The sequence below is a fragment of the Pocillopora damicornis genome, chromosome 14 (genome assembly GCF_964200805.1).
Source record: "Pocillopora damicornis chromosome 14, jaPocDami1.2, whole genome shotgun sequence".
NCBI lineage: Eukaryota > Metazoa > Cnidaria > Anthozoa > Scleractinia > Pocilloporidae > Pocillopora > Pocillopora damicornis.
The window spans coordinates 9,582,178-9,607,172 of NC_142683.1; the positions used below are offsets into that span (position 1 = coordinate 9,582,178).

At 38.0% G+C, this 24,995-nt stretch overlaps 2 protein-coding genes and 1 long non-coding RNA gene across 5 annotated transcripts; 2 read left to right on the top strand and 1 right to left on the bottom strand.

Annotated features, from left to right (window-relative positions):
* Window positions 1–2,238: 2,238 nt before the first annotated feature.
* Window positions 2,239–4,828, top strand: LOC113673061 (AP-2 complex subunit sigma). Its single transcript, XM_027189418.2, has 5 exons — window positions 2,239–2,298; window positions 2,372–2,521; window positions 3,148–3,261; window positions 3,930–3,989; window positions 4,534–4,828. Exons 1-5 carry the CDS (start codon window positions 2,296–2,298, stop codon window positions 4,633–4,635), a joined length of 429 nt encoding a protein of 142 aa, XP_027045219.1. The 5' UTR covers window positions 2,239–2,295; the 3' UTR covers window positions 4,636–4,828.
* Window positions 4,829–6,736: 1,908 nt separating this feature from the next.
* Window positions 6,737–13,205, bottom strand: LOC113673058 (uncharacterized). 3 transcript variants are annotated; one of them, XM_027189411.2, is made up of 10 exons: window positions 13,003–13,205; window positions 12,737–12,834; window positions 12,307–12,403; window positions 11,601–12,171; window positions 11,250–11,411; window positions 10,623–10,740; window positions 9,840–9,967; window positions 9,077–9,320; window positions 8,408–8,480; window positions 6,737–7,987 (listed from the first exon to the last, which is right to left on the bottom strand). In XM_027189411.2, exons 1-10 carry the CDS (start codon window positions 13,111–13,113, stop codon window positions 7,724–7,726), a joined length of 1,866 nt encoding a protein of 621 aa, XP_027045212.2. In that variant the 5' UTR covers window positions 13,114–13,205; the 3' UTR covers window positions 6,737–7,723. The 3 variants fall into 3 exon arrangements, with proteins under 3 accessions (XP_027045212.2, XP_027045214.2, XP_027045213.2); XM_027189413.2 differs by having other exon boundaries at window positions 6,737–7,983; window positions 13,003–13,183; XM_027189412.2 differs by having other exon boundaries at window positions 8,391–8,480; window positions 13,003–13,183.
* A 4,849-nt stretch (window positions 13,206–18,054) lies between these two features.
* Window positions 18,055–24,070, top strand: LOC149034347 (uncharacterized). Its single transcript, XR_016182731.1, has 2 exons — window positions 18,055–18,277; window positions 23,790–24,070. It is a non-coding gene; the product is annotated as an uncharacterized LOC149034347 (long non-coding RNA).
* Window positions 24,071–24,995: the final 925 nt, after the last annotated feature.

Here is a 24,995-nt window from a genome sequence, read left to right on the forward strand (position 1 = left end):
ACGAGTGAAGTATCTTGTATATTTCACCACTCACAAAACGGCTCCTTTAGGAGCCACCAAATTTTGAAAGTCAATTGTCAACGTATTACACATGTTGGATGTTGTATCAAGCGAAAACCGAGAGAAAACATTAAGGTTTGTGTTAACGTTTCACGGACAAGCTACCGACAGGTTACCGACACATTACCAACAGTCGGCCGACTGTCGGCCGACTGTCGGTCCAAAAACGCATATCTTATAAAAGGTTAGATCTCAAAGGTTAACTAAGTTTTGGTTTTAAAGATGCGCAACGAACACAGTGTATTAGAATAGTAAATAGCATGTTAGCAATGTTTCCTCTGATTGCCGCATTCGTTAAATAATTAATTTATCCGTAGATTTGGATCCGTCTTGGGTAATAAAGGGGCATGGTTTTTATTCTGAGATCGTTAAAAACACAACTCTTTCAAATCATCACTACTCAACGGAAATTTTGGAAAATCGTCTTTAGATATCTTTGCATCACATGCGGCTTTGAGGTGCATCCGCGCTTAGAGGCTGTACAATGTGATGGATATTTCATGTCGCATTTAACGGTTAACATGCTACAATTGAGAGGCCACACATAATTTTTTGAGTCGCTTTCCCTTTTTGCAATGCAAAAACATCATACGACTGGCTACACATAACGTTTGAGTCAAATCGCCGCCAGTGGCGAGTTAACCCCCAGTGATGGCGAGTTTAGTGGTGGCGAGTTTGTGTGGTGGCGAACTGACTGTAAACCCGGAGATCTTATCTGAATGAGATCTTTGTAAAACATCTGGATTTCAGGTAAAATGTGTTTAAATTGGTAAAAACTGTATCCAACCGTAAAGGAAATCTTTTCAATTTTGAGACAAATCATTGACAACCACTTTTCTGCTAAGTTCATATGATTTGACTCCAACTTGAGTCGGAAAAACGTTCAAAATGGTATGGAAAAATTCTCCTGGTTTAACACACAAGGTTACGTGCGAAATCTCATTCTTCACTAGTTTGAAAGTGTTACCCAATGCCTTACGGTGCCTGTTTGTTTGAAAGACCAATACCCCTGTCACACCAGCAAAACATGTTTAGTAAAACCGGGTTTAACTGAATGAAAATCAGAAACAGAAGTGAAAAAACTGGATTTTTAGAAGGATTCAAATAATCGCCAACTTTTATTTCTTATGTTCCACTTGAGTTCGACAAAAATCGGTTTAAGCAGCTTCTACAAAGGAAAACTTTAGGCTCTGTTAAAAAAACAGCTTCAAAACACGTTTGATCTTTCGTGTGAGTGTAAATAAGCTATTGATAGTTTTTTCTTTGTTATTGATTGGCTGTGGATATTGGTTAAAGCCGTAAAAGATTTCAGAATGATAACGGATTTCGAGTCTTACATCTCTCAACAGGATTAATCAGGGTTTAAAATTAAATGAATGGTGCATATTTTGTTGTAACGGATTTGGCCTTCATCGGGAAAGATTTCGTCACAGAAACGTCATGTATGTTTGGGGACGTTATCGCCACCGTGGTCTGTTAAGAAGTTTAGTAAATTATACATAGAAGTTGATCTCTGCAAGTTACAACGGTCGGTTACGTGTGCGATGCTTTCGATTATAAGGACAGTAACTGGTCAAGTCGCTCGAAAGTCATCTCGCCCAAAGTCGGTTTCCGGCCAATTTACCACCATCAAAATCGCCACCACCAAACTCGCCACTACTGAGAGTCAAATTGCCATCGGTGGCGATGTAACTCAGGCGTTATGTTTAGCGGCATAAAGGGAGTGACAAAGCCGCAAGAAGATTAGGCAGTAACTACTGGGAACAACCATGCCGAAACCACGTCAAACCTCCAGCAGATCCGCTGTATTTGTGTGTAAAAACTAGAGGTGGCTAGAGCGGAATTCTATAGATAGTCGCTCGATTTGACGCCGTTCTCGAAAAAACGCCAGAGATGGATGCAATCTGCCAATGAACGTCGCATCCATCATAAGGAGACGAAGAAAGCAGGGTTTCTTTTGATCTTGAGAAAGGAAAACGACAAGCGCAGCATAACTCAGTAATCTTTGTATTTCACAAAAAGTTTTGCAACAAATTTTTTACCATAGTTGATGACAAAGACTCGAGTATATGTCTCTGAAATAAATGCCGTCCTGTGGCCGTAATTGAACGTTGTTTAGACCTATCTCGGGAAGAGGTGAAGGTGAGGGTGAATAGACTCTCTGACCAACCCATAACACCTTGCGATAAGTCAGTTCTGCTTGGCAGCCATCTTTGCCAGGGTTACCACTTGACCATGGTTAGTAAACCTCATATATTTATACTTGTGTAAAGGTTGAACTCGAAAGTATTTTATTGTTTTTTTTTTGCAGATTCGGTTTATTCTTATCCAAAACAGGGCAGGTAAAACAAGGCTGGCGAAATGGTACATGAACTTTGACGATGATGAAAAACAGAAACTTATTGAAGAAGTTCACGCATTGGTGACTGTGAGAGATGCAAAGCACACGAACTTTGTAGAGGTACGCTATGAGAACCTGAGGACTTTTCCCTTTGCTGCTCGTTATGAGAAGTGTGCCTATTTGTTTGTCAGTGTCTTATGATGACTTCCACGCTGTTTGATCGAGGAACAAGTTACTAACTCTGGAGTGTGAGTTTTACACCTGTGGGCTGTAGAATGAAAACGCTGATCTGAGTTAAAAATCCTCGCTGCTCGTGCAAATTACCCGTTGTTTAGCTCATCTACGGATTTAATTCATTTCACTGTCAACAAATATTCGAAGAAATTTAAGTAATCAGGAAAAATTGAATATTTGAGTGCTCATTGAAACAGTCAAAGGCTGAACAGTCATTTGCTTGTTGGTGTTTGGGACTGAACACTGAACTGAGTGATTGCCGGAAAATATCAAGAAAAATTCGGAGCTCATTCTCACATGTCATCATAATGCTCGCATCATTTATGAAGTAGTCATGATACACATTCTTTGATGTTATTGATTGATTAAAATAGCTTAAATAAGACCCCCAGTAGAATTTGTGGAAAATTGTCTCTAGAATTACTAAATTTCCAGTATCAGTGTCCGTTGAAGCCTAAGATAATCAAGCTAAGATATATAACTGCAACACAATATCAAATTTTTTCTTGTAGTTTCGTAACTTCAAAATTGTATATCGTCGTTATGCTGGGCTTTACTTCTGTTTCTGTGTGGATGTGCATGATAACAACTTGTATTATTTAGAGGCCATTCATAATTTTGTTGAGGTAAGATAAAAGTAATTTCTCCTTGTTTTGTTTGTGTGTATGTATATATGTATGTCCACTTAACTGACCTCTTCCCCAATAGGACTTTTCAAGGCTAATATGAATGAATGAATGAATAAATAAATGAAAGAATAAATATAGAGTTTAAAAATCCCAACTGGCTGGAAGTAGACCAGTTGGCTATATACCAAGCACAGCCAAGGAGTTGAACTCAGGGCAGCCAGATTAAAAACCTATTGTCCTAACTACTTGGCCATGCTGCCTCAGTCTGTACTACCACTGTAATGTTCAACAGTTTCTGGTTTATAAGCAAAACTTGAAAATCAAAACTCCTTAATTAGTTGGGTGGTATAATAGTGAAGGTAGTGCTACAATTATATTTAGAAAAAGTCTATTTGGAAGGTTGCCACTTTTTCGTCTTGTTTGTGTCTCTCCCCAACCTTATGGTCAAGTTCAGCAACTATCACTTAGTGGCAGATGTTGAAGTGATGTGCTTGTCATTGGGCGTATGGGGGTGTGCTTAAACTTTTCTTGTAACTTTCAATATACATGATACCATTCTGATTGCTGCAACAATAGGATCTTTAAGGACACACACAGTGTCCTTAAGTAAGTTCTACATGTGATAACCATAAATCACAAACATGACATTGTTCATCATTTTGCAGGTCTTAAATGAATTCTTCCATAATGTTTGTGAACTGGACTTGGTGTTTAACTTCTACAAGGTAAACCTGATTGGAAAAATGCTTTAATATCTTGGTGAAAATATTGTAGAACTGTAGAACTCTTTATGGCCAAAGTATTTGCATGTAATTATTTGTTTTTTTCATTTACTCATGTATAGAGAAACTGGATTATTTTGACAGAATAAAAATGTAAACACTTTTATAAGCAGAATGCACAAATTGCTCTTTGCCTGAAATGGACAGGTGTAGAGTTTCATCGATTAAAGTGAAACCCAGATAGAATGCTTTCTCGAAGCATAAGATATTTCAAAATTAGTCACAACCTTTCAAGGGGGCAAGAGCCCATATGCCCATTTCACTCTCCCAATAGCCCAATGTACCAGCTGCTAGGAATACCTTGAAAAATGTGATTTTATACAAGACTTGTAATCATGTGGTTGGGCATGGGCAATTAAGACTATGATATCATGCTTAATAAGACAGTCCTGTTATATTGATAGAAATCTTCAAAGACTAAGTGTAAAAAATGCCATTTTCCTCCTGGGTTGCTAATCTGGTTATATTGTTTCAATCTTGGTATCAGGTATATTCTGTTGTTGACGAGATGTTTTTAGCTGGGGAGATTAGAGAGACCAGTCAAAGCAAAGTTCTAAAGCAACTTCAGATGCTCCAGCAGTTAGAATAGTATTTGTGAATTAAAGACTTCACTTTCTGTATAATGCACAAGAAAATTATTAAAAATTTGTAGCTGGTCATTTTTTCAGAAAATCAGAGTTCTAATTTTACTATATGATGACATGTAACAGACCAAACACCATTACACCTTGTAAATGTCCTTAGAAGAAAGCACAATAAATGCAGAAAAAAGAAAATAAAAATGGCTTTGTGAATGTGTATTCAAGTATAGCTTTCTCTTGTTGCTGTCTCTTGTTGCTGTCCCTTGTTTGCGAAATCAACTGTGTTGACAGTTGAACAGTCTACTGTATTTGTACAGTGAAACCTCTGTGAAGTGAAAACTAGTGGGACTCTGGCCAGTGTCCACTTGATTTAAGGTATCTGCCCCATGCAGTTTTAATAAGTTATGGTAAACTAAACTGAGTGGAGTTCAATTTGAAAGCATACTCATCATTTTCCTGCAATAAGATTGACTACTTAAAACAAGCCTTGAAGTCTGACTATTCATTTTATTTCAATGTTCCTTATTTATTACTGAGGGAGAAGATGAGATTTAGAGCAAAAGAGGTACAATTTAAAGGTAAATTACTCATCTGAGAGCCAATCAGATTGCAATGATCAGTGATTTCAAAATGGATGAATAAATCAAAGAAAGTAAAGGATTTGAAGGGAAATTGAAGGGTTGCAGCAGAATGTTAGAGTTGCCATAATTCCTTTATTTTTGGCACAGTGTCTAGTTAAGTGGCAAGACTGTTGTTGATGATGCTAATGCTTAGGATTGTTGGTTAAAATAATTTTTTAAAATATAAGAATTTCTTTTTGTCTAGAGAAATATGGTTAGAGATTGTAATTTCATTTTTTATAGCATTTGTTTGGTTTTTTTTTTTCTTCTTTTTTTGGGGGGGGCTGGTTTTCTGGGCTCTCTGACAAAATTAAGAAAGGTTTGCCATGATTTTGGAATTACAAAACCTTTTTGTTTTGTTTTTTAATCACTTTTGTCTTTGTTTTAAAAGTTTTTACATGTAAGAGGCTTTTCTATTAGGCTTCAGATGCTCAGTATCTTCAATTGGTCTCTGATGTATTTTCAGTAAGCAGTTCAATGTTCAGACTAACTCACTTTTCTGGTACTTCCTGCCTGAGGGAAATGCCAATTTTTTCTAAAATGAGAATGATGAACCACTAGACCATGTATATTATATAATTTTATATGTATTTTTAGGGGTATGTTATAAAGGACACCAACAGGTGTGGAGGAGGTAACTGAAGAGACTGAGAAGTTTCCAAAGTGAAAATTAAAAAAAAGTTGAAATTTTTTGTTTGCCTTGTACTTATGGGGTATACCACTAAATTATAGCCTAAAGTGCTGCTCTCAGAGCATTGATTGTGGTGAGATATCACCTGAACTACAGCACAAAGTTCCAAAAGTTGTAGGTGTGGTAAACCAAGTCTTATAATTGAGGGGGCCATAGTTTTATGCCTTTGATGTGCAGATCTTTTCTTTTGGTTGCAAAAATTTCAGAACAAATGATTAATTGTTAAGCATGTAATGGCATTCTGTGCCATATAGCACTCTTGGGCTGGAGAGGGTTAATTAAGTTGAAGAGGGAGGAGTTAAGTTTGTAAAGAAACTGTGGTGCTGCATCAGTAGAGGGAGGGGGGTATCCCAAGATAATTTTGTTTTATCAACTGAGTTCATAATGTAGATTGACCAAGTGCAGACTACCAAGGGGATGTAAAACTGATTGCATACCATAAACCTGGGTATCAGTAGTGGTATTAGATGCAAATTTTAAGTTACTTTTCCTGCCTCTCTATAGCTTCCAAACAACTCACTGCTGTGGTTACTGCTCTCACCAGAAAAAGAAGTGAGCATCCCTTTTTACTTTTCTTTCACAAGATTTTTATAAAAGATATCAGTTAGAAAAAACAATTACTTTTGTGAGAAGGGAAAGAAATCAACAAATAATGTCCCTAGATCTTTTCTGTCTCTTCATGTAAATGCCAATATTGATTTTTTTTTCACATTAGGTCATTCATTATAGATGCATCTTTCTTTAGATCCCCAGGAAAAATCCATGTTTTGGGCAAAAGAACTGGAGGCCTTCAATATATTGATCTTTAAACAGTTTATTTTACATACAGCAGAATGTTTGTTATCAAAGCCTCAATCCCATGAATGTTGGAGCAGCAAGTGCACAATAAGTGATGACTTCTTTATTAAGAAAATTGAACATTTGAAGTTCTGATATTCATTTAAATCTACTGACATTAATTTTAAAAAAAAGGACTTTAAACAATTTGACAATTACTAATTATACAATTTTACAGTTATTATCTGGATAACTACTTGATATGAACTTCCACAACCAATGATTTGTGATATTTATCATCTCTTACAGCCCTGTGGCCGTGGCTTAATCTCTTGTTTGTTGGAGTGAAAGAGATACTCAAATCAAACCAATCAAGAAATTACCTCATCTTTCAGTAGAAGCAGCACTTCCACAATATTCAATCCTTACTTGCATTTGATTTGTTATTTCTACCCTTAATCAAAACTCCGCTGTATGTTTCAATGACTTTAATTGTTTTTGTGAGTAACTAGAACAAGGAAAATGGTAAATTTTGAGATCAGTTGTGTACTAAAGAAAGATATAATTCATTTTGTTATTAACATGGGACAGAGAAAAAAAGTGAGTCCCTAATTAGGAATCAAACACCTCATCTCAGGTCTGAGGTTTTATTTCTTGTGAAGGGATCATATTTTTTCCTGGTCCCTGTTTTTCAATGAAATGAAGAACACCTTTCATTGCTCTTCACATTCCCTGCCTCTGAGATAAGAATAAGAGTAATAGAAACCTGTGATCAAACATGTACAGGCAGAGTAATGTTCAACAAATCTTCAGGATGTTCTTCACTGGTTGTAGTCATAAACTTCACTTTTTCAAATGAAACCCTCTCAAAGACTATTCAAATATTGCAGGTAAATAGATTTTTTTGTGGACAAAATTTTGAAGTCATTAAGTACAACAATATAAGCCATGGGTTTATGAGATTATTTGACACTCATAGTTTAAACAAGATTATTTGACACTCATCTTTTAAATCCTTTGAGACAGCACTTCTCGAAGCTCACTATTATTGACTGGCATGGGAGGGGTTCCACGGTGGAATTTACAGGGTGTTAGATTAGTATTTTCTTTAAGCAAAGCTGTTCCTGAGTAAAGAACACGAGTCTTAGGAGTGTTTTCTTTGACTGGCTCCACAGTAGCAGCAACTGAAATGTGACTGATATCCATTCCATCTGTTGGCAATGAGGTAGGGCTGAGTAAAGAATGCTTGCCGTGTGCTAACTCTTTTGCTACCTAGCAAAAATTTTAGTAATTCAATGACAATAACATCGATAAAGCTTAAAGAATATGTCATTAATACTGATAACATTACATGTAATTGTAATAAATTTAAAATACCCCTAACCATCTACGTTTCATCAAAGTTATCAATGGAAGCTAAAATTGTTGCGCATGGTTTGGCAAACTTAAGATTGATTACCAAGATTGGAAACTCACAGTCTTCCAATGACTGAGCTGAAGGGTAAAAAGAATTCTGCTTAACCATGGTACCAGTCAGTCAGTAATCTGGCCACCCCTTGTGCTGACAGGATCACTTAAAAATGGGGAGGGAGATGGAAATTCTTAGAAAATGAGCTAGCTTGGTCCACCACAATCATATGGAAAAAACCATCCCCATAACTTCTGTAATTAATACCTTTATGAGTAACTCACAGAATTCTTAGAGCTTGCTTGATATCTGTTCCTTGGAGAGGATGAGAAGCAAGTTGTTGCACCTGATGAATGCCTTAAAAATTGTTAAGAGAGAATTAATAATATTATTGGAAATGGGCAGCCTTGATAACATATGAATTATATCAAGGTAGCCCACACTAGTTTATTTTTCTTTAATTTTGAGTACAATAGTCCATTTTACAGTTGTGCACTTCGTTGCCAAGCCTTTGAACAGGAGTGAGGCTAAGGTTGACCTTGTTATAATACAAACCTTGCTGCATTTCATATGCAAATTACTTTGTTATTATGCTAACTAGATAAATTTATTGAGAAACAACATGTAAGCAAACAACAACATCAGAACTTTATTCATCATGATAGTTTCTTACAATATGGGTCATGCAACTTAGAAATAACATGAACTTCTTTTCTGTCGTTGGATATTCAAATTGTTTCTAATAATGTTTCGGGAGATAAATTTGTCTTCTCTACAGTGTGGTATGTAAACTATATACTTTCTTTCTCTAGTACAATAGCTTGTATGAATGACCCAAGTTGCTGGGAGATTCTGATGGTTGTTACTTAATTATGAATGGCCAATAACTGGTAGTGTATTTAAAATTCATAGTGATACGTACAAGGAAAACAATTGACAGAGTAAAGTCTTACCGTCTTCTGACCCTTCTACGTGGTGATGCAAACTGTTTGTACTTGTCAGCTGCAGCTGTAGAGGATTCAAACACTTCACCATGCCTTGTTGACATGTCAGTGGAACCCATACTTATACCAGGTGATGCAAGGCAATGAGTTCCAAGATACTTATCATTTGGAGAGGGCACATAGGACATAGCATCAACAACTTTCACATGCTCTGTCTCATTTGATGGCAATATCCTACTGTGACCAGGTTTTACTAGAGAAAAAAAAAACTTCTACTTTAGCTGTACTAAAAGTGTTACAATAACCTTATCATTAGGATTTTAAGTGTCATGTTCTGTGCTATGCAGGACACTTTGCTCTATAAGTGCCTGAGCTGACAGTAATGGGTTAAGTTACTGCAGTCGGCTTCCATGATTTGACTGATTTTACTAAATGTGTTGCTTCATGTACTTGTCACTAGCTTCTTGTTTTTGAAGTGCTGTCCACCTATATTATGCTAAACAGCTCAAAACCTGTTTTGATCTGATGTAAATTTTAATCTTTGCTTGCTACTGCTTTTTTCATGGTTGGCCTCTTAGAAATCTCCAAAGAACAGTGGGTCAACTTATTTCCCTATTACTGGTTAATTGACAGATAAAGTGTATACTAGAAAGTTTCAGCTCATTCTCAATAATTGTTGTTGCATACAGTTCATTTTAAAGGAGAAATAATGAATATCATGGTGCTCTAAGTACCACTAACATTCTAACAATATTCTGGACAAAACTCCTACCCATGTCACTAAGAGGCTTTAAAGAAGCCTGGAGTGGTTTAATAGGTGTGGTGAACATCTGGGTGGAGGCTGATACAAGACATGGGTTGCTGATTCCCTGAATATTGCTCACATCATTCATCATTCGTCTACATCCAAAACACAGATCAATTGAAAAGCTAACTGCGAGTCATCAAGTGCATCTTCCAACAACTCACAAAGTTAGAAGTTGGAGATGGTTCATAGACAATTCTATTGACACTGCTATCATTCATGTTACTGATCTTTTGGGAAAAAAGGTGCATCATTTGAAAGGTTTTCAAAAAGATGCATTTCTCTCTGCTTCTAGAAGTCTGTTATGAGAATTACACCACATTTTAATAGTTGTTAGCAACATGAAAAGCAGATTGCAAAGTCTGCACCTGAGAGTGTGCATGTTATTGAAGGGAACAGAAAGAAAATGAAAAAGTGCAAAAATGTCATCATGTGAATTGCAACACCCTGTGGTCATGAAATACATATCAAATTCCATAACCCTACAATACCACTGCTGTTTAATGACTGAGTGTTTATTGTTTATTGGTTTACTGCATTTTATTTTTCTAATAGTGCCTAATAAAGTTTGTAAACCAGTTTTTAAAGTCAGCTACTTAGAAATTAACTGCAACAAGTCAACCACTACCCACAGTTTCAAAAAAATTGACTATCATTAAAATCCCAAACAATGCAATGTCAGTATGTTTAACCTATTAGATTAACAAAAAAATCAAACATGTAGGTGGATTGTGAACATGAAGTAATGACCTCTTGACTGCAGGTGAAGCAGAACAGATATTTTGATCTGCTGGCCGTCGCTTGTTATAAAGCCTCAGGCTCATCCTTTGGTTGGTGTGAGCCACAAAATTCTCTAACTCCAGATCATCTATGGATCAAAAAAGAAAACATCCTACAGTATGCTGATGGTTTAGGGCATCACCTCACACTTCATAAAATTTGTGAATTAATTATAAGACTGAACACTAGATAATACACATAATTTTACATTTTAAGTACACCTGAATTTACTGACAAGCAGACAATAAACAGTTTTAACTTGCAGCTTTGGACTTTCCATAATGAAAAGAAATAGTAAAGGAGTTTAGTGATTTTGTGTTCAACTTGACATCTCGCTTGTTTGCTGCATCACTCTTGTGATGTCAAGTTGAACACTTCAAGAGATATTCCATAACTTTGCACACCTGTGTATTATTCTTTATGTCTATAGTATGGCATTACCTCTGAAGGTTTAAATAAATGTAGAGACAGTTTTAGTGGGGCTGCTTTTCTTTATACAAGCTGGTTTGTGTATGAACTCAATTATTTAACAGCCTTTGTACCCAGTATAGAGCTCAGTCAGTAGGTAGGTAAGTCAAACAAATAATATCAGGTTACCTGATTTCTTATCCAAAACATTTTCCTCAAGGTTATATTTCACCTTGTTTCTCATTAGTTCTGCTTTCATGCTCCTTGAACGCCTGTGTGTATGCACTGGTGTTTTAGCAGATGACGAATTCTTGAACTTGCTAAGACTTTGGCCCAGACCAGAAACAAAGCCTACATATAATTATAAAAATTGAACCATTAAAAGATATGGAGACAAAAAAAGAAAAATGGTACAGTGTACTGGTAAACCTTCCAAAATGATGGATGGGTCTAAAGATCTCCCAGGGTCTTTCATACTATGGTTGCTATAAAAATTTTTTTCTCCAGTACACAAAAACTAGGCATAGCTAAGCTGCATACCTGAGAGTGAACCAGTTCTAGTTCTTGCCCTTGACTGCCTTTTGTTGCCTCGTTTCCAGTTATCGTCAACATCAAGCTCATCGCCTGATGATGTCATGCCATCAACAAACTCATCTCCAATCATCTTTGCACGTTCATAGATATATTCGCTAACTAAACCAATTTCTTCAGCATTTTTCAGAATAATATCGATGACTGCTGTCTGCTCCTTTAGTTGCTTTTCTGAGGCACTGTTGCCTTCTTTCTTTGTGTTGTGTATTAGGTTGGGAGTAAGAACAATGGCAAGGTTTGAGGTTCCCATCTTACTGTGATGTGAACACTTTGCTACTTTGGCCAAGAACTTCATTGTAAACTGCAATGTATTGAGATGTGCAATGGGAAGCAAAAGACAAAGTAGCAAGATAGCCTTTTTTTGGTCACCATGATCCTCCTTTCGCTGTGCCTTTATGAAGCAGTCGTGGAGCTGATTGGTCAATAATGGTTCTGGTAACTGCCTGAAGAATTGCTTCACCAAACTTGCAACATCGTGAGGTTGGACATTTTGAAATTCTTCCCCATTTTCTGCCTTTAGCTGTTTCAAGTAAATCAATGTCAATATACAAGCGCCAAGAAAAAAAATCCCCCAAACACATAAAGTTTACAAAAATCATAAGCACCTTCACTGTGATGTAGTTTTTTAATAGGAACTATGCACAAGTAGACTAACCTTGAGCAGCTTTTGTCGTTGAATGGATCCAGACTTTCTAAAGAGTCCTTCTGTCTCTAGATGTTGCTGAAGAAAATTTGCAGAATCTACCACGAATCTGAGGGAAAAAATTCTGATGTTACAACGTTGATAATTTATAGATACAATAAATGCAAAATCTAAAATGTGCATAGTTTGTTTTAACTATGACATGACTAGTATTGCCTCATATCAATTTAAGCGGGAATAACATTTTCTACATTTAAATGCTTTATTTACATGTACACAGTATATTTTCTCTTGTTTTATCATAAGCCTTTTGGTTTGTAAATTAATGGTTAAATCCTGAATTTATTGATCAAAAATACATATATCCATGAATTTTGGTTTGAAAATACAAGTGTATATTATCCCCTGAGTGTTCTGATTAGAAAAAATATCATCTAGTTACTTTGGTACACTGCAGTAAAAATCCTTCCCAACGTTGACAGAAGTCACTTTCTCCAGACACACTCCGAATACGCCGCTTCTATTCTGCTTGTCAACCGGCTGGTTTAAGGAAAATAAATATTATACAGTTAAGCTTTGTAAACGTTAGCTGAAGAGGAAAGGTATCAATGACATAAATGAATCAATAAAAACATTTCCAAAGCTGATTGAGCCATATAGAAGAAGAACTAAACGGAAATTTCAAACTCGGCTGTAAAACAGACTTACTTGAACTTTACAGTTTTTCTGCTTCGGTACTTTGATGCCTATGTCCTTCAGATCCTTTCTCACGATGAATCGCACATTGTCCTTGAAATCGATAGACGATAAATGCTTCATTTTAAAAGAATATCCAAAGTTTACAAATGCCCCTTCATCAAACAGTGGTCAACAAAATTCGAATACTGCGCTTAACCGTTTTGGATTCTGATTGGTTAACGCTAGATTGCTCTACGAAGGTAAGCAAGGACCTACGACGAGTGACGAAGATTTCCCGACAAGTTCATTTTTTCGCGCCTCTATTCTGTGAAAGTTATAAGATTACCTGTCTTAAAATATATGTTTGTGTTTATACTCGCGAATAAAAAGCTATCATGGGATACGGAGACCTTAACAAGTCAAGCTTCATGATTATTTAAAATTCGTGCGCTAAACGAAATCCTCGAATGATCGAATCTCATTAAGAAATTAGCAGCAGTCTGGGCGAAGCTCAGTTATGACGCCCTTCGTGGCTTAGGTAAGGTCAACTTTATTTTACCAGGGTGGCCCAATCTGCCGTAAGGCTGGTATCCAAGGGGCCCTGAACTGAAAAGTATAATAATTGAAAAATACAATAGATAGTAATTTAAAAATACAGGATGCAACAACTTAAAAGTACAAAATATTAAAAATCGTGAATATTCATTAAAAATTCAAAGAAGAAAGTGACTCCGTGTTCTAAATGTGCTGAGCCCGAATATTTAAAAGTTCGTTTCCCAAGGTTTAGCTTCGGTTTGAGCAGATGCAAATCTTCTTTTGGTTCTTCTGCGAGTGGCATAGCTACGTACATTGTAGTTTCTAATAAAGTAAGTAGTTTCATAATTACTGGGGTTAAAAAAAAACCTGTGTCTTTTCTGTTTCATTTCTAATAAAGCCCACTCTAAAACACCAAAAGTGTCTTAAGAGGAGTCAAGCTTTAAAACGATGCGGGCAGCACGATTTTGTAACCGTTGAAGGATTCTGCTGGAGGTGGCTGACCGTTTACCCCATGCAGTGTCGGTGTAACACAGGAGTGGCTCACGATAGGGGGTATTATAGACACATGGATAAAGGGGGTAGGTTTCTAAAGAAACTGTGGTGCTGCGTCGGTGGGAGAGCATAGCAGGTAATTTAGTGTTAACAACTGAGTTGAAAACGTAAATTGACCACCGTAAAAGGTAAAAAAGCTGACGTTTCGAGCGTTAGCCCCTCGTCAGAGCGTTTTCAACTCAGTTGTTAACACTAAATTACTTACGTATTAGAGACACACTTTGCTGCCTTAAGAGTAAGGCAAGATCTTCAGGAAAATAAGTTAAAAGTAAACGAATGGTGGGCAGTTCGCTTTGATCCCTTATGATTTTAACTGATGGATGTTCCTTGAACGAGAACCAAAGAAAAACTCTGTCGACTGGTTGTTTAATAGCGAACGGAAGCGCTTCCGTTTCACCTGGGGGGAGGGTACAACTATACGTAGGCTAGTAGTTTAAGTGTAAGGGATTGAAATTAAGTGGTAAAGCTAAGATCTTATGAAACGCGTGAGTGATTGTATATTATCAGGGAATCACCGCACGCACAACCTGAGCATTGACAGTGGAAAAGTGGTTCGCCGCAAAGGTTTTTAACGAAAGTTCGAAGTTAAAGGACAATGTAAGCGTGATTTTACTTCCATTTATTCCGTCTACAAGCTGATGTGCCTTTCCATAACAAACATTCCTTCCTTGTCTGCTGACTATTGACCTTTAACAACGTGCCTTATTCTGAATTCTCCCAACCCTCCCGGTGTTCATACGTGGCTACGTAACACGGGAAAAGTCCTCTATTGCCTAACTGGAGACTATCATAAATGATTCCAGTCTTATTAATCTAAAAAGAAAAAAAGAATGAAAAAATGTATTTGCCATATGCATATGCCCTTCTTCAAAGCGTTCGTATTTGTTGCTATGGATTAACTGACAGCTCAGTACGTTGATGTTCCTCCCCAGCGATTGATTATTATTTTCACTGACCTCTATGGGTGTTGGTAATGCATTGTATTATTCTTTAGTAGTAGATCTTTATTTAAACTCGGTTAAGAATCTTCAGTTATACTAATAGTATTTTAATTACAATCATTTGTAAAAAAATTAACATAACTATAAAAACTGATTTACAAGATTGCCCAGTGGGAATCGAATGTTTCAAGTGCGCGGTTGATTTCCTTCTTAAACTACCCAATTGATCTAATCACCCTAATAATCTCAGGAAGAGAATCCCACAGTAAGGCACCGCTAGTCAGTACGAATAAAAATAGTCAGTACGCGGCTTGGGTAAGTTTAACTTACGGAAAGAATCACGCAAGTCATAGTCTGTGTGTTTCTCACTTAATAAATCATGCAAGTACACTGGGGCTAACCCGTTGAGGGATTTAAAAATCATTATAGCTTTCTGCTTTCTTCTTCTTAATGATAGCTGGTCCCACTTCAAAGTCTCAAGAAGCAGGCTTGAGTTTACCTCACAGTTGGCTTACAGAATAACCCTAGCTGCTCGGTTTTGCAATTTTTGTAGTTTTTCTCACATAGATAAGAACTCAATCCATCCCAAACGGGAGCACAGTAATCGAAATGAGGTTGGATTAGAGCGTTATATATTTGTACTGCAGTGGACTGAGAAATGAGGGACCTAATGCGCCTCAGAGCACCTATTGCCGAGGATATCTTTCTGCATGGTTCTGTGATGTGATTAGACCATGAAAGTCGGTCATCAATAATAAACCAAATGATTTGGCATGTTCAACCCTGCAAATTGGATGGCCACCTAATTGGATATTAATCTCACTACAATTTTCTGCAAGATACTTTTGACGAGTATTAATCACTATAAACTCAGTTTTCGCGATGTTTAGACTAAACTTATTGGCTTTTAGCCAGCTGCAAAGATTGTTAAGTTCAGAATTTGTTGCTTGTTCGAGTTCGGCAAAAGTGCAATCAGAGACGGTGATGTTAGTATCGTCGGCAAACATTTTTGCGCAGGAAATATCGAGGCAATTAGGAAGATTATTTATATATATATTAAAAAGAGCAAGGGTCCCAGTATAATTCCCCGGGGAACCCCGCAGATTAATCTACTTGCACTGGATAACGCTCCATTGACACTGCATTTTTGGGATCTATTACATAAGTAGGACACAAAATATCGTAGAGCACTTTGATCAACCCCATAGTTCGCGAGTTTCCGCAAAATTATTTCGTAATCGATTGTATCAAAGGCCTTTTTTAAGATCAATAAATAGCACGCCATTTAAGAGACCGTTGTCAATATTAATTGACCATTTAGATATATGAAAATTCACATATTTGCACTGCGGTGGAAAGATGAAATTAGAAGATCCTCGCAGCTAAGAACACTACTGAAACTAGTAGTTGTAACTAGGACCTGAAGAAAATTTCAGGCCCGTACGGGATTTGAACCCATGACCTCTGCGATACCGGTGCAGCGCTCTACCAATTGAGCTAACAAGCCAACTGGGAGCTGGTCAATGAATTGGGTACAAATAAACATCCGAGTGAATTTTCATATATCTAAATCTTCATTCACTCGGATGTTTATTTGTACCCAATTCATTGACCAGCTCCCAGTTGGCTTGTTAGCTCAATTGGTAGAGCGCTGCACCGGTATCGCAGAGGTCATGGGTTCAAATCCCGTACGGGCCTGAAATTTTCTTCAGGTCCTAGTTACAACTACTAGTTTCAGTAGTGTTCTTAGCTGCGAGGATTTTCTAATTTCATTAATTGACCAGTTATTCGTTGTCTCAAGCAGCGCTGTTAGCGTGCTGTGCATTGATCGAAAGCCAGATTGGCACGTATTCAAGAGGCCATTATCCTGAAGGTAAGGTAAGTTGACGATAAATAATTTTTTCGAAAATTTTTGAGACGAGTGGCAATACTGGTATTGGTCGATAGTTCCCTAGTTCACGCTTGGATCCTTTCTTAAACATTAATTCATTCAAACATTCATTGTCATGCGCTCCATAATGGTTACCACGTTTTTAGGTCTCCGCAATTTTCATAGTTTTTTGCTCTTGACTATGTGTCTTTCGAGCTCCGTTGCAACGGTTTTTCATCCCAACGTTTTTTGTGTATCGGACAATCAGCTTACACCGACGAAACGATGTTTTTCTTGCTACAACGGGCGCTCATGTTTCATTCCTCATCGACCTATCACTACTCGGAACAAACATGGCTGTACGTGTTTGCTGTTGCCCTCGAGAGATTTAACCATCTGTATGGATATCGAGAGAAATCCTGGACCACCTTGTTCCCTGCTGGATGTCCATTCCTCTGCTGTGAGTTTTGACTCTATGCCTGCTCGGCACTCCTTTTCCAGAATCCCAATTGGACCGGTAAACGGGTGTCAGGTTGTGTCGCCCCATTGCCTTGTCGCCCCAGGTTACGTCGCCCCAACCGAAGTTACGTCGCCCCAACATCGGAGTTGCGTCGCCCCAACATCAAAGTTGCGTCGCCCAAACGCGCAACTTCGCTTATCAAGTAAAAGTTTGTAAGATTCTCCGATCGATTTACGCGAACGATCGACTTATAACATAAACATAACACTGCTGTAAGATTTATCGATCGATCGAAGGAAAAGTTTGTAAGATTATTACGATGTAACTCGATGTAACTTATTTCGAAAACCACCCGTTTTTTATTGTTTTTACAATTTCACAACACAAAATCTTGATGGAATCTGTTTGCTCAATAGATTAATTTACTTATTAAATCCTAAAACCATCCTTTCAATTTTAAACCGTTTTACAGTTTCACAACAAAGATCTTTTAAACGGACTGGAGCAGTGTTGTAATCATTATGTGGCAGTTTACAATAGGTTAATTATGGCATTCGTTTTCTAACTAGGTTTGTGGACGCCGTCATTTGATTTTCGCGACACGACACCAACTCGACCTACTCAACAGAGCAAAAAGCTGGTACGTGGATGCGACCTTCAAGCTGTACCGTCAGCCGTTTACCCAGCTGTTAACAGTCAACGCCTTCGTAAAGGCAGTTGACTACGTCAAGCAGGTGCCGTTGGTTGTTTGTCCTTATGTCGGGCAAACGGAAGCGTGATTACAGAGCTGTTTTCCGAGAGCTGCTAGAGCTGTTACCATCCCCAGCGCTACGACAAGTCACGCTAGACTTCGAGTGTGCAGTATGGAAGGTACTTCGACAACTGCTCCCAGACGTCAAACTACTGGGGTGCGTCTTCCATTGGACTCAAGCCCTGTGGAGGAAGGTTAGTGTCACTTACCATTATTTAGTATATTCTTGTTTTCTCTAAAAAATTTCGTCATTAGTTGTTTTTGAAGGCCATAATTCAATTTATTATTTGTTAATGCCGTATAAAGTTTAAAAATATCGCCGTTCGTTGAGGCCACAATTCAATTGACTCTGAGTGTGTTTGTTGGTTGTGTACTTTCAAATAAATTTAAAGGAGCTACGTCTCAATATTTGAGTCATTTATTCGATAGCCTAAATCATGACAATTTTTTTTTTAAAAATCAGTGAACGGCGATGTAGCTCCTTTAAAACAAGTCCTCTTCCTTTAATTTTTCTAAGTGCAAGAGCTTGGCCTCCAGGTTTCGTACAGGGAGGATTGGGACACCCATGCTTTCATACGAAAGGTCATGGCTCTACCCTTCCTCGCTTTCCTTAAGCGGAGTTACTACTCTTCTGACCTACTACGAAATTTAGTACCGCGATGTCAATTTTCAAGACCATATGCCCTTAGGGCAGGAAGAACTGTGTCTGTACCTACCTCCTCAAGATCTGTTAGATTTGGAAATTTTTGTACTATTAAATATCAGAATCATGTGTAATATACTTAACTGCAATTTATCTTATTACTTATAGTATTTAATGTTTACACAATATTTAATATTTATATTTAATTGATATCTTTTATCATGGCGTTCGGACGCGGCTTCAAGCTCTCCGCAAATTTATGTGTGTTTCTCTGTATTTACATCACTTTGGAGTTCTTCAGGTTCTCAGATGTATATGAGAACACTTTGCTTAACGATAGAGAGACGTATTTTGTTTCCCAGATGAATTGCAGGGCTGAAGTTGCTGGTGCTTCATTTCATCGAAACGAACCGACCCGGAGGCAAGAGTCTAATGGACGACTGAAGAGTGTTATGCTTTGTAAGCTTTTTCATCGTGCCTGTTTTGCTTTGACTCTTATTGCTCTTGCTGGTGACATTGAGATTAATCCCGGCTACCAGAAATTTGCTGATATCAAGTCCACTAGAGGTCTCAAGATTGCTCACTTGAAGATACGAAGTCTCGCAAACAAAACCGACTCTCTGCGTCTTGAGGGAATTAACAACAAAACTTTTGACGTGCTAACTCTGTCCGAGACTTGGCTGGATTCCTCAACAAGTGATGCTGAAATAAAACTCCCTGGATTTGTGTGCATAAGGTTAGATCGCACTGGCAATAAAGAGGGATATGGCGGAGTTGCTATGTATGTAAGAGAAGATTTGGCGTTTCGTTTGCGGAATGATATCAATACTGGTGGACAGGAATGTTTATGGATTGAGTTAATTCGAGATAAATGTAAGCCAACGTTATTATGTTGCGCTTATAGAGCACCAGATGCCGATCTCCGCACTTTTATTTCGTCTCTGCGAGATAGTATGCCTGATGTTGATCTTGAAAAATCGGATGTGGTCATTTTAGGAGATCTAAACGCAAACATGATGCCTTATTCAAAATTGCCCAAGAAAGACAAACAACTACTTCTCAACTTCTCGCGCGCTTTTGACTTCACACAGCTGATAAAAGAGCCTACTCGAATATCTTACACCTCACGGACCTTGATTGACCTGATTTTTGTCAATAATGAACATCGCATTGTTAAATCTGGTGTTGTTCCGTTTCCATTGAGCGACCATTACCTGGTGTTTTGCATTCTAAAGACTGGTGTGCACACAAAAGCACATCCAAGAATGTTTGAGTATCGCTCTTACAAGAATTTCGATGCGAATTCATTTAACGAAGATCTTAGCACGTCGTTGACAATGAAAACAATATCGATGACGCTTTATTAACTTGGAACAAACTGTTTTCAGAAGTTGCAGACGATCATGCACCTGTCAAACGACGACGTGTGAAGGGAACACCTCTTCCTTGGATGAATAGCAAAATTAGCGAATCAATGAGAGATCGAGACTGGTATCATCGTAAAGCACGTAAATCGAACTCAGAAAAGCACTGGAACACTTACAGGAAACTGAGGAACAAAGTAAACCGCTTAGTAAAATCTGCTAAGTCGAAATATTACTGTGACATGATCGAGGAAGCCAGAGGAGATCACGGCAAAATGTGGAAAGCTGTAAACGAAGCATGCAATCGTAATTCATCCTCAGAAAAGGTTCAGTGCATCATTTCCGATGGCATTCAGCACACCACTTCCAAATCCATTGCTTTTGCTTTGAATAGCTTCTTTGCATCCATAGGCAAGCGCCTAGCTGACAAAATAACGACTACCTGGTCGAATTGCAACTTGGTTTTAGAACAACCGTTGTCTCAGTTCCAGTTAACTGAACCAGAGGAATCGTTTGTGCTTCAGCAGCTTACCTCTTTGAAGACAAATTGGTTTGGACAAAATTAGTGCTAGACTACTCAAGAGCTCTGCTAATACAATCACTCCCTCCATCACTAAGCTGTTGAATCGATCGATTCTTACTGGTAAATTTCCTAAATTGTGGAAATGCTAAAAAATTACAGCCTTGTTTAAATCAGTCGACCGGTCAAATGCATCGAACTATCGACCTATCTCTATTTTACCGACACTCAGTAAAATTCTCGAGAAAGCCGTGCATTCCCAGTTGTACCAGTACTTGGTTATTAACAACCTTCTCACAAGGAAACAGTTTGGATTCAGGAAGGGGCTCTCTACTGAATCTACTTTGACATCATTTGCTGATGAAGTCTTATTGAACATGGGACAAGGTAAACTGTGTGGGGGTAAACTGTGTTTTTGGATTTAACCAAGGCTTTCGACATTGTGGACCATCGGATTTTGTTACGCAAGCTTTCCAAAATTGGTTTATGTGAGAACTCGCTTCAGTGGTTCCGCTCTTACATTACTGACAGGAAACAGCGTACATGTTGTGGGAATGAGTTATCTGATGAATTGCCAGTTACCCATGGGGTCCCTCAGGGAAGTATTCTGGGTCCTCTGCTATTTGTCATCTACATTAACAATTTGCCAAGCGTTCTAGATGCCTGTCAAGCATCACTTTATGCAGATGACACGGTGATCTACTGCTATGGGTCTTCCTCTCAGGAGCTGACTGAAAAGCTCAACCAAGACCTCCTGGCTGTGGCGAAATGGCTGAATGAACATAAGTTAACACTGAATCTGGACAAAACCAAATGCATGCTTATAGGCAGTAACAAGAAGTTACAGAGGAAAATAGCTCTAACTGTTTCAATCTTTGATCATTGTATAAACAATGTTACTTGTTTTAAATATCTTGGAATCTTAATATCGTCTGATTTTTCGTGGACAAATCATGTCGAATACATGGCAGGGAAAGTTAATCAAAGGCTTGGCCTACTTAGACGCATTAAGCATTTGTTACCGTTTAAGGCGCGCATCCTTTTTTATAAAAGCCTTGTTATGCCCTTATTCGAGTATGCTGATTTAGTTTGGGGAGACAAACATAATGTAACTTTAATGTCTAGTTTGCAAGTGCTTCAAAATAAGGCGGCTAAAATAATATTAGATCGACCACTGTATTCCTCTGCGTCTGATGCGTTAACTACACTGAAGTGGTTAACACTAGAAAAAAGGCGCTTCCAGCGCCGATGCGTACATGTATATAAATGTCTTAATGGTCTCACGCATCACGAATTAACATTAGTCACTCAGCAAGAACAGCATAGTTACAACACAAGAAATAAAGCAAACCTCAAAATTCCATCCGTTAAAAGTAACTGGGGTAAACAAAGAACTGGCTATCATGCTGTAAGTGATTTTAACTCGCTGGACAAAACTATACGAGCCTCTGATAATGTAAATATTTTGAAGCGTCAGATTTTTAATTCATTGATTTAAGTTTTGTATTACACATAAGATACATTAGTTTTTAGTAGCATCTTTTAGCATTTTTATTCATTGTAAATTTGTAATTTTTAATTTTCGAGGTCCTTTTTGTAAACCACTTTTTAGTGAAAAAGTTTCCTCATTAAAGATTGTCATTTATTATTTTTATTTTTTATCTAAAATAGTTCTATGTATGCATAATGTAGAAGTATTTGTAAATTATGACCCGCCTTGTAATTCAGTTTCTACTGCAAGAAGGCTGAATAAACGATCATCATCATTAAGAGGAAGACATCAGGCCGCAGTTCCAGCGCCTCCAGCAAACAGCAAACACAGCACCTCTTCGCCACTTCACCGACTACGTATCGAGCACCTGGATCGAAAGCAACACCTGGCTGCCATCCTCTTGGTCAGTCTTTATGCAGTCGGTCAGGACCAACAGTGATGTGGAAGGTTGGCAGCTCGGTCTGCACACCAGAGCCCAGGGCAAGAGCCAGCTACCCATGTACTTACTTATCTACCTGCTCTACAAAGAAGCCAAACTAACTTCCCTGAACGTGCATATGGTCGCAGAAAAGAAACTTCGACGAGTTCAGCGGCGCAGATATCGTCAAATCCAGGCTAAGGTATTTTCACTGTGGGGACAATATGAAGAGGGCGACAAGACGGCGAGACAACTTCTCAAGGCTTGTTCATTACCTGTTGGGCCGAGAGGCGCTTAAAACAATTCGTTAAGTTAGTTATAGAAAGTGAGTCGAGACACTCCAACTTTACGCTTGTTTTGTGAAGTTTTTTGATTGCCCTTTCCTCTACTAAAGCACCTTTTGATATAAAAACACGAATGAAAGGTTAGTTAATGTTACATGACTTCATTTTAAGCATGCTTTACATCAAACTATTGAAATAAAATCCTGAAGTAAGCCGAAATGTTCGAAGTAGATTTATCATCTTCGCAGTACACAGGTGCATTTTGAAATAACGGCAAGCGGGTCAGCTAAACTTAATACTTTACTTCGATGGGGCGGCATAATTTTGATGATGGGGCGACACAACTAATATGTTGGGGCGACACAACTCCGATGTTGGGGCGACATAACCTGGGGCGACAAGGCAATGGGGCGACACAACCTACATTCGGTAAACGTTGTCGCTCGCAAGGTTTACACCCGAGAAGAGCTATTTGTTATTCGCGCTCAGAACTACCGGTGGTCTAACAATTCTCTCAACTACCGCCTGAAATCTCTGGGTATTTTTAAATATCGCGGCAGACGCTCTGGTTTTTCTTCAAAGCTTTGCTTACAGACAAATAATCAAGCTATCCCTGCCATTTGTTCACGGCGTTGTAGGGATGATTTGTGTGCCTCATATAATTTTCGACAAACGTTTGGTTCTGCTCGACTGGCCAGGAAGCCTAGCTATAATTTGATCACCATTGAAAGTCAAGCTACGGTTCCTAAAATATCTACTGTTAAACCAGCTGCGTCCTCGCAGTATGTAGTGCGTAAACTCTTAGATTACGATATTCCGAACCACATATTATGCTGGAATTTTTACTTTTTATCGGATAGAAGACAGAGAGTTAAACTGGCCGAGGATTGCTTCTCCGAATGGCGTTACATTCCAGCTGGTGTCCCACAGGGGACCAAGCTTGGGCCATGGTTATTTTTAATAATGATTAATGATCTGACTGCAGGAGAAGCAGAGATGTGGAAATATGTGGATGATGCCACAATTTCAGAGGTGATAGCTAAAGGCCAAGAGAGCTGTAATCAGCAAATGGTAGACGATCTCGCAATACAAGCAAGGGATGAAGGTTTTCAGTTAAACTAAAGGAAATGTAAAGAGCTTAGGATTAGCTTCGCAAAAAACGAACCAGAATTTGATCCTATCTGGGTTAGTCGTCAGATCCTTGAGACTGTGAAAAGTATAAAATTATTAGGACTCAATATAAGTAGTGATTTAAAATGGAATGCCCATGTGTTAGAGCAAGTTAGCTATATTTACAGTTGAAGAGATCGCATGTCGCCACAAAAGAGCTTCTTCTATTTTACATTACATACATTCGGTCTACTCTGGAGTACGGCAGCCCAGTTTTCCATCGCGCTTTACCAAGTTATTTAAGCCAAGACCTAGAAAGACTTCAAAAACGTGCTATGAAGATTATTTATCCCGAGCTTTCGTATGCTAAGGCTCTGGAAATATCTGGACTTTTAACACTGTATGATAGAAGAGAGGCAATCGCAGCAAAGTTGTTCAATGAAATATGTGCAAATCAATCTCACAGTCTTCATAAACTACTTCCAAGCAAATACCAACCTGGCTACTATCTGAGAGAACAAAGAACATTTATTCGTCCGAGGTGTAAAACTGAAGGATGCAAGAATAGCTTTCTCTTAAGTTACGTTTATCGTAGGTGATAATTAGATATTAATTTGTTTCTTATTTTACCTAGGAATTCGACGCATGCTTGTAATTTTGTCATTCTGTAACAGTTTTTAATTAGGAAATTAATTAATTAGTTGTAATTTAGTAAGCTGGAAATTTCGCTTTTGTAAACCTTATCGCAATTCAGCTTTTGGCTGCAAGTTCATAAGATGAATAAACTATCTATCTATCTATTTTCCACTCGTTTGGAAAGATTTCAGTATCTAAACAGCTCTTAAAAATGTATGCTAAGGACGACCCGACAATACTGCTAGAAAGTTTTAAGAGTTTACAGGGAATTCTATCTAACCCAGTGGCTTTTTTTGTGTCTAGCTGGTTCAAAAGCCTGCATACAGCGCTAGCGCTTGGGGATTTAAGAGAAAATATTGTGTCCGTGGATTGTAGATAGAATTCTGGCTCAATGGTTGACGGTTGTATTTCACTTGCCAAATTTGATCCAATAGTTGCAAAAAAA

Coding starts and splice junctions, on each gene's coding strand:
- LOC113673061 (XM_027189418.2), top strand. Junction 3,262..3,929: donor CCATTCATAATTTTGTTGAG/GTAAGATAAAAG, acceptor ATCATTTTGCAG/GTCTTAAATGAATTCTTCCA. Junction 3,990..4,533: donor TGGTGTTTAACTTCTACAAG/GTAAACCTGATT, acceptor TCTTGGTATCAG/GTATATTCTGTTGTTGACGA.
- LOC113673058 (XM_027189411.2), bottom strand. CDS start 13,113: ATGAAGCATTTATCGTCTATCGATTTCAAGGACAATGTGCGATTCATC. Junction 11,412..11,600: donor TAGAACTGGTTCACTCTCAG/GTATGCAGCTTA, acceptor AATTATATGTAG/GCTTTGTTTCTGGTCTGGGC. Junction 9,968..10,622: donor GCTTCACCTGCAGTCAAGAG/GTCATTACTTCA, acceptor TTTTGGATGTAG/ACGAATGATGAATGATGTGA.